The sequence below is a fragment of the Hyla sarda genome, chromosome 1 (assembly GCF_029499605.1).
Source record: "Hyla sarda isolate aHylSar1 chromosome 1, aHylSar1.hap1, whole genome shotgun sequence".
NCBI lineage: Eukaryota > Metazoa > Chordata > Amphibia > Anura > Hylidae > Hyla > Hyla sarda.
Window position 1 is genome coordinate 57,211,879 of NC_079189.1, and position 12,297 is coordinate 57,224,175.

Consider the following 12,297-nt stretch of genomic DNA (forward strand, 5'->3'; position numbering starts at 1 on the left):
CAAATGATATCACTTCCTGTCTGTGACCACAGAGTCTTTTCTCCATAAGGGCTTAAAGGGGTTCTCCGGTGCTTACACATATCTTCCCCTATCCAAAGAATAGGGGATAAGATGCCTGATTGCGGGAGTCCCGCCACTGGGGACCCCCGGGATCTTGCACGCGGCACCCCGTTTGTAATCAGTCCCCGGAGCGTGTTCGCTCCGCCCCTCAATGAAAGCCTACGGGAGGGGGCGTGACGTGCATTGAGGGGAAGGGGCATGATGTCATGAGGGGGTGGGGCTGTGACGTCACGAGCTGCCAGCTCCAGCGTTTGGAACAGTTTGTTCCAAACGCTGAGCAGCGGAGTACCCCTTTAACTTAAAACCTATTGTGTTTCTTGTTATATCAGGAATTTATTATGTCGCACATAAGTGAACCGAGTAATTATTGTAAAGGTCTTATAACCTTTGAATATTGCTTGAATCTGCTCTTTTTTTCAACCTAAAGTTGACAAAAATGCCAGTACATGCCCTCATCATCTCCCACCTAGACTACAAGATACTTCTCTGTGGCCTCCAATCTAAATTATTGCTGCCTGGGCCATTGGCTACTAATTACCTAGCAAATAAATTCAAAATACCGTATATACTCGAGTATAAGCCGAGTTTTTCAGCACGATTTTTCGTGCTGAAAACGCCCCCTCGGCTTATACTCGAGTGAACTCTCCGCCTGTCAATCCCTTCTCAGTGGTCTTCAACCTGCGGACCTCCAGATGTTTCAAAACTACAACTCTCAGCATTCCCGGACAGCCATATCCGGGCATGCTGGGAGTTTTAGTTTTGAAACATCTGGAGGTCCGCAGGTTGAAGACCACTGCCAAGCCTCCATCATCATCCAGACCCCCTTTAGTTTTCTACTCGCCTCCCCTCTGTGGGAAGTTAGGGTGAGCTGGTCCGGGCCATCTATGCTGCAGGGACTGTCCGGTGGGGAGGGTTAGTCGTTCTGGGCTGTCCATCTTCACCGGGAGGGCCTCTTCTCCTCTCCAAGCCGTCCCCGAACTAGTGACGTTGCCTTGACAACGACGCACAGGGACGTCGATGCGCATGAACGTCACTGTGCGTTGTCGACAAGGCAACGTCACTAGTCCGGGGCCGGCCCGGAGCAGAAAAGATGGCCTCCCGGCAAAGCTGGACAGCCCGGAACGACTAACCCTCCCCACTGGATGGTCCCTGCAGCATAGATGGCCCGGACCAGCTCACCCCTCCTTCCCACCGAGGGGAGGTGAGTGGAAAACTAAAGGGGGGTCTGGATGATGACGATGGCCCGGCAGTGGCCTTCAATCTGCAAACCTCCAGATGTTTCAAAACTACATCTCCCAGCATGCCCGGACAGCCGATGGCTGTCCGGGCATGCTGGGAGTTGTAGTTTTGCAACATCTGGAGGTCTGCAGGTTGAAGACCACTGGTTGGAGGGATTGACAGGCGGTGATGATGAAGGGGGGGGGGATGATGACAGAGTGATGATGACGGGGGTGTTAATGATGGGGGTCTGGATGATGACGGGGGGGGGGGGGGGGGATGATGACATGGGGGGATGATGTATTTCCCACCCTAGGCTTATAGTCGAGTGAATAACTTTTCCTGTTTTTTTGGGGTGAAATTAGGGGCCTCTGCTTATATTCGAGTCGGCTTATACTCGAGTATATACGGTAATAACTGTGGCACGCGATGTCCTGTACACCTTTGCCAAATCTTGTAACTTCTCTTTACCTAAGCCCCAATTCTCACAAGACCTTGTCCGCCACCTACATGTTCTGTCCTCACACAATTGTCTCCAAAATTTCTCCTTTGCCTACCCTATACACTAATTTACTCCTCCACACATCTTGTCATTGTTTTTAAGGTCAAAAAAAGTCAATAGAGTCCATCAAGTTTACACTATAATCCTACTGTGTTTTTCCAAAGAAAGGCAAAAAACCCTTATGAGGCTGATGCCAATTGCCCCATATCAGGACATTGCCACATATTCAAAACAAACCTAAAAAGTGCTGAAAAGTACAGAACATGAGACAATATAAACAAGCATAATAAAAATAGGCTTAATGAGTGACTGATAGAGGCAAAAAAAGACCTTTCAATCTACAAGGGAAGGGGTAAGGATCCAGTTGGAGTGGGTAGAAGTCCATCATATGTTAGCATATTAGCAACAGCATTATTGTAGGTTTTAATGTACAGCACCCTGGGGTTAATAATGCTTTATAACAGCCATAATAATAGATTGGAAAAGTTCCATCTTTGAAACTAGTTATTGTAGTATTATAGTAGTTATGGAAAATGGATGGAGTCTTGTGATCAGCTGGGAGGATTCATGTTTGACTTGCAGGAAAGGATACCAATAGATAGGAAAAAAATATGGAAATATTAATAGTGCAATGGATTTAGTAGATTAAAAAATTGAATTCTTGTGGCAGAATTAGTCATAAATTGAAGAAGACAACATTATAGAAAAAAAAACACAATTTTATTTGTTTTGAAAATTAAATTTGTGTTTTTAAAGTCTTATTTGTCCAATGACTGCTTTATGCCTTTCCCAGCCAGGCTTAAAATCCCTACTATTTTTGTTTGGCCCAAGCGGGAGCGTCACCACGGGAATATTTTAAAAATTACATTGGTCCTTATAAAATTAATTGTCACAGATAATCTTGGTCCTCCAGAGAGAGGTGCTCTGGCAAATTTATGGATGTCTGAAACGATGGACTTTCCTAAAAAAAATGCCCTAATACAGTATTTGCAAAACCGTTTTGGGGGATATTAGTGAATTAAATTATTTTCTTGATAACTTTCCTAAATGTTCTATCCTAGTGATTATACAGTCACCAGTCAGTAGCTGGTTTCCACTGGCCTGTATGTTGGGTTGCGGTATGGCAATGCCTTCTAATCCATTGTGGCCTCAATAAGTGTCTGGAAGGGTTTAGCTGGAGATCGGACCTTCCTTCCTGTAAACAGGGATTATATTGGATTCTGATTATTATTCAGTGGCTGTGCCCACACATAATGAAACCTGTCCGTGTACAGCACAGAATCCCTGGCAATACAAGTCTACAAGAGAAAACATCCAAACCCCTACGTGAGAGCAGCCGAGCTGCCAGATTCTCCTCTTGCTTGAGACGTGATGTGTAGTTCAGATTTGTAAGGAGACATATTACTGTTATTCTCTTAATATACACTTTGTCGATGCCACAGAATGTATTTGTGTAACGTATTATACTACCGTATTTTTCGTCCTATAGGACGCACCGACGTATAAGACACACCCAATTTATAGGTGTAAAATCTAAAAAAATAAAGATTTTTAACCCAATAGTGGTCTTCAACCTGCAGACCTCCAGATGTTGCAAAACTACAACGCCCAGCATGCCCGGACAGCCGTTGGCTGTCCGGGCATGCTGGGAGTTGTAGTTTTGCAACATCTGGAGGTCCGCAGATTGAAGACCACTGCATAGGAGGTAATACTCACGTGTCCCTGCCGCTCCGGACCCGTCACCGCTGCCCTGGATGTCGCTCCATCCATCTCTGCTGCCGGCCGAGTATCCTCTCTCTCCGTCGCCGCCATCACGTCGTTACTCACGCCGATGCACGTACGCGACGACGTGATGACGAGGAAGGAGAGCGCCGGCCATACAGGGGATGCCTGAACGGAGAAGACACCGAGGAGGCAGGTAAGGTCCCTCCCGGTGTCCTGTAAGCACTAACCCGGCTATTCATTCGGGCTGTTCGGGACCGCCGCGGTGAAATTGCGGCGGTCCCGAACAGCCCGACTGAACAGCCGGGTTAGTGTCACTTCCCCTTCAGACGCGGCGGTCAGCTTTGATCGCCGCGTCTGAAGGGTTAATACAGGGCATCACCGCGATCGGTGATGTCCTGTATTAGCCGCGGGTCCCGGCCGTTGATGGCCGCAGGGACCGCCGCAATAGGGGTGTATTCGCCGTATAAGACGCACCGACTTTTTCCCCCCAGTTTTGGGGAAGAAAAAGTGCGTCTTATACGGCGAAAAATACGGTATATGTTGTAGTGTTCTTTTATACATCACTTTTGTCTGCCAGGTTCATCTATCATAGCTGGACTGTGCAGTTTTTGGTTTGTGAAACCGCGATCGCGTGTAAGACAAAGCCTTTATACTGGTCCTGGACCTTTCATGGTGTTGTGGCTACAGCGATCCTTATAATTTCCTATATGATTGGCGGTAGTTGTTCATACTGAATGCGACTGTAGAACTTGTTTAAGTTTTGGATTCACGAAAATAGACAAAAGGCTATACGCCAAACAACTTGGCCACAACCTATGTGTTGGAGCAGTAAAATTGGAGAATTGAACTACAGCATAACATTGGAATCAAGATGTAATTTATATAATCAGGTCCTCTTAGGGTTAACCCAGAATCTGTGTTTTTTTCCCCCCAAGTTCCTAGTGCCTTTCTCATTTATGAAAACACAATGGGGGACATTTATTTAAGTCAGTGTAGGTACACTGATGTTATACACAGGTTTTGATGGTGTAGGGCCTGTGACAAATATGGGGCTAGTAAACATTTTTGTGAAGTTTCAGAGCACCACTTTGTATGACCCCCTCCTCGGCGACTTTTGCATGACTTGTTGAAACTGTCTACAGCTAGTTTTTTAAGCCAGGTCTAGACTGGTGTATGTTTGGGGTGGGATTGAGGGCTATGCGACAATTCTATGACTTTTAGAAAAGTAGCACATCATATATCTATGACCACTGCAAAGTGAAAATGCGAAAGTCAAAATCACTTGAGAAAAAATGATCGCAGTTTTGGCCCAAGTGCGACATTTGTGTGACAGATGTGCGCAGAAAAGCCTTGCTAAATGTCCCTTAGTACGTTTTATCGATAACAAATCCCTAAGTGAATTCCTTTGACGTTTTCTGACACCAGTTTCTCTATGGATCTTGTTGTCTGTACGCATGCCTGCCATTTCAGACTGGGAAAGTATAAATGTTTTGCTGCAGTCACCCAGATGGGCAGAGCCGATGGAGTTTACCATATAATCTCACCCTGTACAGTAAAACTGGAAACGCGCTGACTCTCTGCACATGCGCACACTGAACATGCTTGTGCTGTGGAGAACATGTCCTGTAACGATAGGGTGCAAACAACCAAATAACCCTGAGTTTTTTTAAATTCACCAACAGGACAATGTGGAATGATTTTGATTCTGGGAATAACCATTTATGGGGGTTACAGCAGAAGGATGTGGCAACACATAGGTAAAGGTAGGGAGGCTTTGGTGGTATTAGTGTGTTAGGGTTTATCTTTATTAGTGTTTATCTTAAATGGGCAAAACTTTTGAAATCTTGTAGAGACAATTTTGTTTAGTCGGGGTCTAAGTGTTCACACTCCAACCGATAAGTAGATCTAGCTGGGGAAATAGCATGCTAAGCGAGACAAACTAACAGTGTACGTCTCTTTAGGATTGTCTCTGTAAGCTGCACTTTTCTGCCTGCTCCCTGACTGATCAAAACTGTGTTCCCACATGCTGGTAAACGCATATGTCCAAATCCATGCCACCAGCCTTTACTTATAACAGTGCAATGTTACCATTACTCTCGGCAACATTGCACAGGCGTGACTTTGGATATATGTATTTACCAGCATGTGAGAACATAGTATTTTAGGGCTGAAATTCTTTTGTGTGATCAGCACCGCCATTTACTCCTATTAACATCCATAAGGGTGCATGCACACCACGTTTTCACTCTACTATGTTATGAGGTCCGGTCAGAAAACCGGATACGGGTAAAAAATGAGCCTACCGGAGTAAAACTGGTCTGCTCATTAAAGTTAATAGATTAGGTTGTCGGTCCGGCTGGAGTATGGGATCGCACGGTTTTCCCCTCCCCCAGCTGGTACCCTCAGAGTGAAAACATGGTGAGCATGCACCTTAACCTAGTGTGTGACAGTTCCCTCTTGATCTTGAGGCTTCAGATATGATAAAAGTAGAAAACTACTCTCCAGCTCCATAAAATGTATCAAATATCAAACTTTATTGGAACCTCTAAAAGAGCAACATACAGCGCATTTCAGACATGAATTTTTTTTTTGTCCTTATTAAGGGATTAACGTGTAAATGGATCCTGTAATATGATATTTGCGCTGTCCTAATTTCCACTTAAACAGCGGCATCTCATCTCTAAATTGTTCTACTGTAAGGCAACGTGTGGACACTGGGAAACCCCTACATTTTGGTGGTTTTATGCAGCTGGAGTGTCATGTTCTACTTTTAGGGATATTATTAAATTATTGGCGGTCAACAGTCTGGCGTGGCTGAGGTAACATTTCATGGAATGGTTTCCTGCTGAACATTATTTCTGTTTTTCTTAGGATTCCAAATGGGTGGAAGAGAAACAGCAGCTTCTGAGGAAAAACCAAGAATTGTTTGAAAAGGTATCGTCTGTCTTATTTATGATGATGCTCATGTTTTTTAAGGGTCAAGAAGTATTTTGTGTCCAGTATCTAGGTGGGTTATTGAATTTCCTGTTTTTCTACCAACAATTCAGGGCCAATCTGTGATGTACTTGTCCTTACAGCCCCTGGTTAGCTCCAACTTAAAAAAAAATAAAATATAAAATAAAGATAAAAAAAAAATAATCTCCATAACCCCTACCCACCATCAATGACTGATATATATTCAGAGTGGCCATGAAGACGTCCTAATCAGTCTCAAGTGATCCACAAGCTCAGAAGAAATGAATGCTGTGTGATTCATGCATTTCAAACACCACACACATATTTTATTTGCCTTCAGTATTCAATTATATGCAAAAATGTGGACGATTCCTGGTAATCTTTTGTTTTATTGGATTTACTTATCCAAAAGTGGAAGCAATTGTTCATTTAAAGCTTTGGGGATGTCTAAAAGGGGTACTCTGGAGGAAAAAACTATTTTCAAATCAACAGCTTCCAGAAAGTTGGACAAATTTGTAAATTCTATTTATAAATCGTAACCCTTCCAGTACTTATCAGCTGTGGAGTATACAGCAGCTGATAAATATTGGAAAGATTAAAATTTTTAAATAAAGTAATTTAAATCTGTATAATGTTCTAGAACCAGTTGATTTGATATATATTTTTTCCACCTGAGTAACCCTTTATCACAAACATTAAACCTAGAAATAAATGATAGTACCAGAGATAAAACTTGCCCACAGTATTTGTCTTCAAGTTTTTCTGCATGCTCCTGATGCAAGAACGCAGAAGTTGAATTCCTCCCGATTTCTTCTCTTTTGTCTGGAAGATTACTTAGGGGTGGAGCAAGGGGTGTGGCTTTCAGATTCTTGTCTCCTGTGGCAGTCTGAGCATTGGGGGGGAGGTTCATTCTGCAGCAAGTGACATTACAGCCAGGTGAACTATTGGAGAAGGAGGAGCAGGAAATAGCTGAGCTCCTCACACCAAAAATAATTCTTTATACATTTCTCATTTTTGATTACCATAGGAGAAAAATTATTATTATAGGGAAAAGGCAATGTAAGGAGTTAGAAAGACCGCTCCAATAAATAAAAAACAAAAAACTGGCTTCTCTAAGGTGAAGTTCACATCTGTGTCGGAGGCTCAGTTAATGATATAAAAATGATGATAGGTAGTTCTGAGCACATCAGACACCAACGGATCCCAACAGGTTCCATATGATGTCCATTTATTAGAAGTATACGGGTACATTCACACGGGCAGATTACCTGTGGAATTTCCACTGCGTATTTGCTGCAGAAAATCCACAGCGTATTTTGCTGTCATTGACTTCAGTGGGTCGGCAGAAAATCTGCAATAGAGGCAGATTTGCATATTTTCCTTCAGACCCATTGAAATCAATGGTGGCAAAATCTGTTGTGGGTTTTCTGCAGCAAATATGCTGTGGAAATTCTGCCGGTATGAACATACCCTTTAATGGGGTTAACATTTCCTTCAAGGAGGAATTTATGGAACTTTTTATATCTGTAAATTCTGGGGGAATTTAGGGGGGAATCTATAATTCCCTGCATCAGCACACAGTGGCAAAGTTGCAAATATTTTTTATTTTATTAAATTTTTTTGCACAAGCCCAGTCTTTTCTCAAGAAATGTTGCGCAAAGTTCCACTTTGCACAAAATTTTTTTTTTTTTAGACTTTATTGAAGCCTGTTTATTTGCTGTTCATCTAATAAACACTTAATTAATAAAAAAAAATAAAAAAAAATTTGCACAAATGGAGCTTACGGAAACATCTGTTAATGTACTGTATATGTTTTTGTTTTGTTTTTTTTGTACAAAATGTATACGTTAAACAGAAACAAAATCGTAGTGTGAACCAGCCCTTTTATAATTTTTGTATTTTTTTTTTCTGTTTTAAGTTATTTAAATATGAATTGGAAGAGACCCAGTTGAAAAATGAAATCCAGGACACCAGAGACCAGAACGAACTCTTAGAATTCCGCGTTCTTGAACTCGAAGTAAGAGATTCTCTCTGTAAACTCGCCCCAGGAACAGACATTGCTTTTGAGTCTCGGATTAAATATATTTAATGCACTATGCTTCCTGCAGCACATGGATACATGGCAGCGGGACGTTTCACTAGGGGAAGTACGGAGAATTAAAAAAAAACACATGATGCCTTTTAATACGTTGCGAGAGAGATTAGTGATGCACACGCCCGACCAATGGGAGCTGCTTATTGCACTTATTGTTATAGTTTTTTGTACATATTTCCATGTTGTCTAATTTTTTTTGCATGTCTAATGTGAATGTGCACACTGTGAATTGCGTTAATCCTATTCATTTTAATGTCTGTAGAGTTCAACCTTGCATGTTTAACCATTTTCTTTTCAAATATATTGTTTTAAAATATTTTCTCATAATAAAAAAAAAAATAATAATAATTACTCCTGGTTAGTTTGCTTTCATTTATTCCATCTAATTTCCAGCATGTCATTAAAGTAGATGTTTGTTTTTTATTATTTTTCTTCCTTTTAAAGGGGTACTCTATTGCTCAACGTTTGGAACAAACTATTCCAAACGCTGGAGCCGGTGGCAGGAGCTCATGACGTAATAGCCCCACCCCTCATAATCTCATGCCCCGCCCCCTCAATGCAAGTCTATGGGAGGGGGCGTGACGGCTGTCACGCCCCCTCCCATAGACTTGCATTGAGGGGGGACGGGGCTATGACGTCACAAGCTCCCGGCTCCAGCACTTGTGCCAAACGCTGAGCAGCGGAGTACCCCTTTAAATGTGCATTTTAGTTTTAGCTTTTTTTTTGTTTCGTTTGTTCCTGCATGGACCAATTGAACATTAATTTCACTTTGACACTCTCAAATACTAAAATACTACATTCACTTTCACTCTTGTCTTTTTATTCTCATGATGCATGAAGCATTGGTCAATTGAAATCCTGAAATCTATAAAGGGGTACTCCTATGGAAAACTTTTTTTTTTTTTAAATCCGCTCTCTGCTGACCTCTGGTGTCCATTTTAGGAACTGTCCAGAGCAGCATATGTTTGCTATGGGGATTTTCCCCTGCTCTGGACAGTTCCTAAAATGGACAGCAGAGAGCACTGTGGTCATGACATTAGAGGAAATGCATTTCTTTTTTGTATCTCTCTTTAGTATACAGCCCCTAAAAAGTACTGGACGGATTAGGATTAGAAGTGATTTACAAATCTGTTTAACTTTCTGGTACCAGTTGATTTAAGAAAAAATGGTTTCCACGGGAGTACCCCTTTAAGACAATCTAAGGGAATTAGACAAGTGCTTTATGACACTGTTTCCCAACTGGAGTGCCTCCAGCTGTTGCAAAACTATAACTCCCAGCATGCCCAGACTGCTAAAGGCTGTCTGGGCATGCTGGCAGTTGTAGTTTTGTGACAGCCTGGATGCAGGGAGTTGTAGTTTTGAGGCACTCTGGTTGGAAAACACTGCTCTAATGTATATGGCAGCCTTCCAACTTTCCCCCAACAGCAGATATTGTGATAGGAAAGGGTCAGGCATGTTCGATTTCACCATGCTCAGTCTTACCAGTTACATTTCAGGGAGGGTACGCTACAACCAGGGGAATTTGGAGTTGATAAAGGTATTGTTTTTGGGGATAAGGAGAATTAAGGCCCTTTTACATACTAAGAGACCGAGCTCAGCCAACGAATAGAAAAATGCTAGTTCATCAGCTGCTGGCATCTTTTATATGGCCATATAAATTATTGCTATCGGCAGCACATCTCCCTGGGTAAGCAGGGGTTGTGCCCGCCGACGGTGATGAATGTAATGGGCCGCATGAATGATTCAGATCAGTGCCAGTCATCTGCCTGGATTCAGCCTGTGTAAAAGAGCTTAGCTGTTGCCTAAAAAAGCCAACATTAATGGCTTATGGACTTGGCCATATTATGGCTCCATGTTATACAGTAATGAGGATGTCAGTGGATTTAAAAATGAGTATTAACTTTTATTTTTAGTTTTACCTTTTTATGGATCCACTCTTGGCTTTGGTTAAAAAAACAAAAACTGTATGCGTGAATCTGATCTTTTTCAAGTTTACCTTGCAAACTATACCAAGTAACACTTAGAGTATGTCCACATGTTCTATATATGCTGCAGATTTCATGCTGTGGATTTTGTTGCAGATTTTATGCTGTTAAGTCAATGATAAAATCAGCAGCGTATGTAATGTTAAAATATACTTTTAGGAGTACTGCAGCCATGGACACTTATCCGCTAGGGCATAAGTGTCTGATCGCAGGGGGGGGGGGCCGTATGGGGAATGGCACTGCCATAGCTCTACACGGCTAATGCTCATGTCATCAACCTTGCTAAGAGGTCGATAGACAAGCCCCCTTTATTCAACTCTATGGAAGAAGCAGGGATGCACAAGCGCTGCATCTCTGCCTCTCCCATAGAGTTACATGGAGGGTGTGTGTCTGGCCGGGGCCCTGTACAGGAGATTGCGGGGGGTCCCAGAGTTTGGACCTCCCGCGATCAGACACTTATCCCCTATCCTGTGGATAGGGGATAAATACTTTTAGTCTGCAGTTCTCCTTTAAGGATGTATTCACACAGGATCTGCTGAAGATTTGATGCTGCAGATTTGAAGCATTGTCAAATCTTTTAGTTATCTTTGAAATCTTAAGCATCAAATATGCACAGTACACACACAGATACTGTGCCTTTGAATACACACACAGGCTATGTTCACAGATTTGGATAATGTACAGAATGTCCGAAAAGGAAACAAGTGTAGACATTCTGGCGGTTAGGACAGATCGGAAATGCAACATCTCATAGACGGCAATGCATTTCCTTGCAGAAATAATAGACTTGACTATTTATTCTGCAGACGCCGGAATCAGAAATTCTGCCGTGTAAACAGCGCCACAGAACCCCACTGAAATTAATAGGACATGCGGACATTTTGCTAAATTTTCTCTTGTGAACCTAGCCTATTAATTTCAGTGGGGTTCTGTGGCGCTGTTTACACGGCAGAATTTCAGATTCCGGCGTCGGCAGAATAAATAGTCAAGTCTATTATTTCTGCAAGGAAATGCATTGCCTTCTATGAGACGTTGCATTTCCGATCTGTCCTAACCGCCGGTTTGTCAAATGTCCAGAATGTCTACACTTGTTTCCTTTTTGGACATTCTGTACATTATCCAAATGTGTGAGCATAGTCTTAGGGTCAGTTCACATGTCCTTATATTTTGCTGCAGATTTTTGCTGCCCGTTGACTTGGGTAGCAAAATCTGACTTGAAGCCAAAATCAGGATTGGATGCAAATGCGTTGGAACAAAGGATCTACCTATGGACTGGGGTATAGAACCCTTTCTGTTGGTCACAATAGAGAACCTAGTGTACCATGTGCTACATTGTATCTAAAGATGAGCAAATCTGTTTCTTCTGAACCGAATTTCGGATATGTCTGAATCCTTCTGTGAATATTAGCTGATACATTGGCAGAAGCCTCCACGAGTACATGATCAGCTGTGAACAAAAAAGAAAGGAGATGAGCATGAAAGAAAAAAAAAATATTAAGAAAGTTACTTGTTAGCTTATTCTGTGGAAAGGTAAAAGTTAGAGGTTCACCTATAGGGCATAGTCGCACACAGCTGATTTGTCAGAAGAACATTTTGGCAGAAATGTATTTAGCAAGTCTACCTCATGTAAATATACCCTTAAAGGGGTACTCCGCTGCTCAGTGTTTGGAGCAAACTCTTCTGAACGCTTTAGCTGGCGCCTGGAGCTCGTGATGTCATAGCCCCGCCCCCTCATGATGTCACGCCTCGCCACCTCA

General features: G+C 42.4%; 1 protein-coding gene across 12 annotated transcripts in view; it reads left to right on the forward strand.

The window, feature by feature from the left end:
• The window catches only part of JAKMIP1 (janus kinase and microtubule interacting protein 1), a 167,264-nt gene that overhangs the window by 130,269 nt on the left and 24,698 nt on the right, over positions 1 to 12,297 (forward strand). For all 12 annotated transcript variants that reach the window (XM_056555118.1, XM_056555111.1, XM_056555115.1 and 9 more), the window contains exons 12-13: positions 6,377 to 6,439; positions 8,379 to 8,477. In XM_056555118.1, the coding sequence (XP_056411093.1) occupies positions 6,377 to 6,439; positions 8,379 to 8,477 (162 nt within the window). The remainder of the gene's footprint in view (positions 1 to 6,376; positions 6,440 to 8,378; positions 8,478 to 12,297) is intronic.